Source organism: Tupaia chinensis, unplaced genomic scaffold (assembly GCF_000334495.1).
Source record: "Tupaia chinensis unplaced genomic scaffold, TupChi_1.0 Scaffold000216_1, whole genome shotgun sequence".
NCBI classification, from domain to species: Eukaryota; Metazoa; Chordata; class Mammalia; order Scandentia; family Tupaiidae; genus Tupaia; species Tupaia belangeri.
The window spans coordinates 1,454,722-1,461,782 of record NW_006159691.1 but is presented as its reverse complement, the minus strand read 5'-3'; the positions used below and the strand labels follow the sequence as shown (position 1 = coordinate 1,461,782).

At 44.6% G+C, this 7,061-nt stretch overlaps 1 protein-coding gene across 4 annotated transcripts in view; it reads left to right on the top strand.

Moving 5' to 3' along the window:
- Positions 1 to 675: 675 nt before the first annotated feature.
- Positions 676 to 7,061, top strand: part of IFT52 (intraflagellar transport 52) — a gene marked incomplete at its 3' end in the record, with an annotated part of 31,817 nt that continues 25,431 nt past the window's right edge. For 2 of the 4 annotated variants that reach the window (XM_014587505.2, XM_014587502.2), the window contains 2 exon segments: positions 676 to 818; positions 5,717 to 5,841. In XM_014587505.2, the coding sequence (XP_014442991.1) occupies positions 798 to 818; positions 5,717 to 5,841 (146 nt within the window). 4 annotated transcript variants of the gene reach the window in all.

Sequence of the window (7,061 nt, the reverse complement as noted above, 5' to 3'; positions counted from 1 at the left end):
GCCTTAGAACCATTCTTTCGGTTCTCTGCTCAATGCAGAGAATTCTGACCAGCTCGGTCCCCTCACAAGTCCCTACTCAGTAGTGTACGTTTTTACACTGTTGTAGGATCCAGCCAGGATCTAACTGCCCCTCTGCGGATGTGTGAACGCGGCGGGGTCACTGCGACTCCCCGGAAGCTCTGGCCTGGTACTGTGGAGCTGGAAGATGCGGGGTTAATAAACGAGAAAGAACCATCTTGGGTTGCATTATCGCTAGCACGCCAGCTCAACCTCTTGCAGGAAGCCTTCCCTCGACTCCCAAACCTCTTAGGTCGTGGTAGGCAAGAAGTCCTTATAGCACAGCTTATAAATTCCTGAAAAGACCTAAATCCGCGCTAGGTCGCAGCGGCTACTCTGCGCCTGCGCCCCGAGGCTCGCCGCTGGGCGCCGGAAGGCTTCGCTATTTTCTTCCCCGTGAGAGGAGCGAAGTTCAGGCCCTTGGAAGTATCCGTCTTTAATGATGACTGATATTTAAAAACAAAGTGAAATAGGTTTATTTTGGCACTAAGGTAAACTTTGCTGTGTCTGGGTTTACTCCTCACGCAAAGTAATGGTACAGTCCAACACTAGCCCCGCCCCTACCTCCCGCCAATCCTGGACGTCAGCGGCGACCAGGCGCCTTCCGCTATCGTCATCACGTCGCTCCGGAGGTAGCGCCACGTCCGGGGCCACGCCTCCCCGTCGCGCCGGAGCGCCGCCGCTGTTGCTAAGCGGCCTTGGATACCTGGCCGCGGGATGCTGGGCGGCGTCAGGTGAGGATGGTGGTCACTGGGCCTCAGGTAAGAAGGTCGGCGGCGAAGGGCTGGCGGAGGCTTCGGGGAGGCCGGCGAGCTGGAGAGAGCTCTGCCACTGTCCTCGTGGCCTCTGGGCTGGGCTTACGGAAAATCCGAGGTCCACCCGGGGGTAAAATGGGGGCGTAGGTGCAGGCCCGCCCTGGAGCTCGGACTGGGCTCCATTCTCCATGGCCCTGGGCTACCCGGATTTTCAGTCGTCTTGACGTTTTTTCGAAAGGGAGTGGGAGGGCGAGCCGGGGCAGCGGCGGTTAAAGTGCCAGGATCCCACATGGCCGACTGTGGGACTGGAGTCAGGGTTGACACCTGGAAAAACACGCCGAGAACGTGTGGGTGCCTGATCTAAATCCCAAGAGGAAAAGGGGTTGCGGCTTGTCCAGCCTCCCTGGGGGATGCTTTCTCTTTCTCTCTCTCTGTTCCTCTCTCTCCAGTGAGCACAAATGCTCTATAGTAACATTTTTAAAAAGGAGCGCGGGGGGTAGGGAGGAAAGGCACTCTATTCTGTCATTGATTCTACCCACCCTTGCCCTCTTCATCACTTGTCTAAGAAAAGACTGATTTGACTGCAAAGATGGGGGAGAAAGGTTCGACAGCATTACCCAAATATTGGTTATTTTTATTGTTTCTAAGCCCCTTCTGATCCTCAGGGAAACTCAGTTCTGGGTAAACTTTTTTAATTTTTTAAAGTTTTTGCTGTAGGGCATGTGTACTTGGTGTAGCAAGACTGACAGATACAGAGAGAGGGAAGGTGAGAAATCACCACTCAGGGAGGAGAGCCACACCACAATCCCTTCTCCTTTAGAGATTTTGGACGTGCTCACATACATGCCGGATGTTAGTTTCAGGCTACCAGGATTTCATCTAAGCAGGATTGCATCTTCAGCAGGGCCAGCTATTACAGAACTGAGCAAGAATTTACAGACAGGGACTTGAATTGCCATCAACCTTGTGGGCGTCCACTGCCTTAACCACCATACCATCTGCTGGCCCCAGTTCTGGGTAATTCTGACTGAGGGAACACAAGTCTGTTGTTGTCACCAGGGGTTGAGCTACATACAATAAGCAGTTGACTTCCCAGACAGCTTTCCAGTGTAGCTTTCATTATATTCTCCTTTAAGAGCCATAATATGCCAAAAGGAATTCCTCCCTTTTTTTCTAGGAATCCTGCTCCTAGGAATATGTCCTTTGGCAAAAATAACTAGTGGCAAAGGCAGCATGTAATTCCATTACTCTCTATGATGGCAACAAAATTTATGAGATACCTATGAGGGCAGTGGTTGAGTTGGTCATCAGGACTTTTTTTTTCCCAGGAAACTGGAGAAAATAGAATACAATATTGTGTATACCATGTGGAAATAGGCTTGCATATGGATGGGATGGAGTGTTAAAAAATAATTGTACACAATGGTGGGATCATGGGGGGTTCCAACGGACAGAATGCTTTTAAAATTCACCTGGAAGATTAAATACGTGAGCCTGGACAGGGAAATTTCTACAAACTAAAGCTAATAGGGGGGTTTCATCTTGAGCAGGACCAGCTATTATGGAACTGAGCAGGAATTTACAGGTAGACAGAATGTGATAAAATTTAGAGTAACACCCAGATGGCGATAGGTATTTGTTAGGTGGTATTTCACATCAGCATTGAGAAGCTTGTTAGTAATTTAAGGGGGGAATTGATCTCATCTTCATCGAAATAATTCCAAATGGGCCAAAATTTTAAAAATAACATCGGGCGGGGGCCTGCAGGTGCCACAGTGGTTAAGGCATTGGATTTTCATGTTGATTACAGTTCAAGTCCCAGACCCTGCGCTTGAAAATCACACTGGGTACTTGTGTGCCTCAAATCCCAGGAGGATAATGGAGGCGAAGAGATTGCAGTATTGCTATTTCCTTGGAGGAGGGGCATTTCTCACTTTCCCTTTCTCTGTTTCTCTCCAGCCAGTATACGTGCCCTATGGCAAAAACCTAAAAAGAATAATAAAAAAGTTAAAAAAGTAACATCAGGCTAGCTTCATGGCCTGTTAATTAAAGCAGTTGGATCCCACATGGCCGACTTCATAGTTGGAGTTTGAGAGCTGGTGGCATGAGAAGCACATGCTAGGTATGTGTGCATGTGTGCCCCAAACCCTGACAGGGTGGAGAAGTGGAGGAGAAGGGATTATAGCATGACCATTCCCCACGGAGGGTGTTTTCTCTCTCTCCCTTTTTCTCTATCTTTCTCTGACAAGCACTTTTTTTTAAATAAAAAGTCACCATGAGGGACCAGCAGTTGGCATAATGACTGTGTTGCTGGATTCCCATGTAGTTGACCACAGTTCGAGTCCCAGACTCCGCGCCTTAAACTCACGCTTGGCACGTGTGCGTGCGTGCCCAAGATGCCAAGAGGAGAATGGAGGAGAAGGGATTGTGGCATGGCCATACCCCCTGGGGGAGGCGATTTCTCATTTTCTATCTCTCTGTCGCTCTGTCAAGCGCATGCGCCCTATAGCAAAAACCTCTCCAAAAAAAAAAATAATAATAAAAATAAAAACAAATGACACCATGAAAGTGCTGGAGGAAAGCATTGTTAGATATATTAGGTCATCAGGAAAGTCATGATGTATTTTTCTATGTTTTCATATGCAGAAATGTGTCATGACTTTCACAATGACTCAATATAATCTTTTTTTTTTTTTTGAGGGGTTTTGCAATAGGGGCGCGTGCGCTCGCCAGACAGACAGAGAGAGACAGAGAGACAGAAAGCGAGAAAACACCCCCCAGAGGGGATGGTCACGCCGCAATCCCTTCTCCTCTCGGGATCTTGGGCACGTACGCACACGCACCCGGCATGGGTTTTAAGCCACCGGGTCCGGGACACAAACCACAGTCGACTACGTGGAAGTCCAGCGACATAGCCATTATGCTAACTGCTGGTTCCGACTCAATATAATCTTACCATGGGCAAAAGCTCTTCTAAGTATGTTATGAAATCCAGAAGAAGATTAATACTTTGATTCTATAAAACTTAAAATCTCTATGGCCAACAAAATTAAATCAAACCAAGCCAAAAAAATTACTTAGAAGAAAAATCTAAAGACAAACTTAAAACTGTTTAATGGTCAATTAGAAAATTATGAAACCCAATAGAAAAATGAGCAGAGTTATGGACAAGAAAGAGAAGAGGGACCAGATGATGGAGCAGTGGTCAAACTTGGCACTCTGTGGGGAGAGGGGGACAGCAGATGACGTACTGTTTATGTTGCTGGACTCCCACATGGCCAACCACAGTTCAAGTCCTGGACCTGATGGCTTGAAAATCACATCAGGCCCAGTGTATGTGTGCCCAAGAGCCCAGGAGGAGAATGGAAGAGAAGGGATTGCAGTGTAGCCATTCCCCTGGGGATGATTTTTCAATTTCCCTCTCACTGTGTCTGCCCCCCGCTTCCCCATGTGAGTGCATGCACCCCAAGGCAAAACTCTCGCCAAAAAAGAAAAAAAGAAAACAAACATGACACTCTGCAAGGTTGACCTACAAGGCTGACATGACCTGGGTTCATGTCTGGAGACCTTTCTCAGTATGCCGAGTACGCCCATAACCTGGGAGTGGCTAAAGTTGGGAGTGGATTGTGGCATTGAGACCCAACTTAGGGTGCTGTCTAAATCTCTCTGTCTCTTTTTAATGCCTTGCTCATGGAAGAAATAAAAAAAATTAAAAAAAAAAAAAGAAATATAGGTGGCCATTGTATGTAGTGAAAGGTGGTCATCTCCCTAATTTCAGAGTATGAGTTAAAATAATGAGGATTTTGTTTTGGGAAGGAGTCTTTTTTCCCCATTTTATTGGCAAAGATGACAAAGATTGCAAATAGGATTATATAGACATAGAAACATATTGGTGTTACTGAAGTATAAATTAGTATAGTTTTTTGGAAGGCAATTTGGAAATGATTTACCCAGCCATACATAAGATAGGAATTTGTCCATAAATATAAAATGCAAAATAATCATGTTCAGAATGTTTTTGGTATTGTTTTGCTACCTAAAGATCTGAAAAAAGAAAGATGTCGATCAGTATATGACTAGTTAAATTAAATACATCTGTAAAAAGGAGTAGTATGCAGATGTTTAAAAGAATGTGATAGTAGGACCAGCTGATTATGTAATTGTTAACATCACTGGACTCCCACATAATCTGAGTCCCGGACCTGGTGGCTTAAAACTTGGTGTACATGCATGCCCAGAATCCTGAGAGGAGAATAGAGGAGAAGGGATTGTGGCATGGCCATCCCGCCCCCCCCCCCCCCCCGGGGGGGGGGGGGATTTCTCACTTTCTCATTCTCTGTCTTTTCTTTCTCTCTGGCAAGCATACGTACCCTATACCAAACATCTCTCTTTAAAAAAAAAATGTGGTCGATCTGTGTCCTGACATGGAACAATGTCAGATATACAGGTTAAGTGAAAAAGAAATGTTTTACATATGGTAAATGTGCGTACGGTAGAGCTTATTTCATAAAATAAAATTAACTATAAAATCTAGAGGACTACACCCTACATTAACAATAGTTAACTGTAAGGAATCAGATCTGAAACGTAGCCTCAGGGCTAAAAAGCAGAGTGATGTCAGGTAGGGCCTCGCTAATAGGCAGGTAGGAGGGCTAGGGCAAGAGACTGGAAGCAAAAGCAAGGGGTGGTGGGCTGGGTTCGGTTTGGCATTAGGTTTCTATAACTACGATGATGTACTTTACTTTCAACCATTGAGAACTAAAGGATTTCATAGGTAGATTGCAGTTGTATATACCCTTTCTTGATAAATTAGAAGTAAAGGCTACTGTTTATTCCTTTTAGAATCTTTCTTTTGGATGTCGTTTATTGTTTTTCTTTTTCTGATCCTACCTTTCTTCCTTAAGGTAACCATGGAGAAAGAGCTTCGGAGTACCATTCTTTTTAATGCCTACAAAAAGGAGATATTTACCACCAACAATGGCTATAAATCCATGCAGAAAAGACTTCGGAGTAATTGGAAGATTCAGAGGTGACTAAAACTGTGTGTAGTGCTTTCTCTTCTAAGTAATGGTAATGGCCAGCTGTAAAACAAAAAAGGTTTTATTTTCTATGTAAGATAGATTGTTTAGGTAGGAGGAGCTTAAACTAAAGATTGCTCAGAAGTAAATAAATCATTATTTCAAAATCTATTGAGGGACCAGCAGTCGGCAGAATGACTATGTTGCTGGACTCCCACATAGTCGACTGCAGTTCGAGTCCCAGACTCAGTGGCTTAAACTCAGACTGGGCGTGTGTGTGTGTGTGCCCAAAATCCTGAGAGGAGAATGGAGAAGAGATTGTGGCGCGGCCATCCTCCTTGGGGGGTGATTTCTTGCTTTCTGTATCTGTCTTTCTGGTAAGCACACATGCCCTATAGCAAAAACCTCTCCATAAGTAAATAGATAGATAGATAGATAGATAGATAGATAGATAGATAAACAGATTTAAAAAACAACAACTAACTAACTATTGGATCAGCCAAGTGGTATGGTGGTGTGGTTAAGGTGGCTATATGCCACTGACTGACTGCATGTTTCAAGTTCCTGACCTACCAGCCTGAGAAACATGCCAAGTGGGTGTGTTTGCATGCCCAAATTCTTGTGAGGAGAATGGAGGAGAAGGGGTTGTGGCATGGTCATCCTCTCTGAGGGGTGCTTTCTCACTTTTCCCTCTTTGTCTGTCTTCTGCATGTGCTCACACTCTATAACAAATTTTTAAAAATAAATAAAAAACAAAAACTCTCAGAAATTGGCAATCAGCATACTATTACGATGTCCCCAAATCACAAGCCAAAATTTTATTTATTTATTTTTTTAGAGAGAGATTTCTGCTATAGGGCATGTGCACTCACCAGAGAGACAAAGAGAGAAACAGAAAGCAAGAACCACCCCCCAGGGATGATGGCTATGCCATCATCCCTTCTCTTCCATTCTCTTGTCAGAATTTTTGGCACAGATGCACATGATGCCAGTGTGAGTTTAAAGCTGCTGGGTCTGGGACTCAAACTGTGGTCGGACATGTGAGAGTCAAGAGACATAACCATTACACTATCTGCTGGTCCCCAAAATTTTATTCTACTTATATACACACACCCATATACACATATGCATATATATAGATCTAATTTTCAAAGATTCTAGAGCTTTCTCCATTTTTTTTTTTTTTGGAGAAATTTTCACTGTACGTTACCTCACCTCTCTAGGCAGAAAG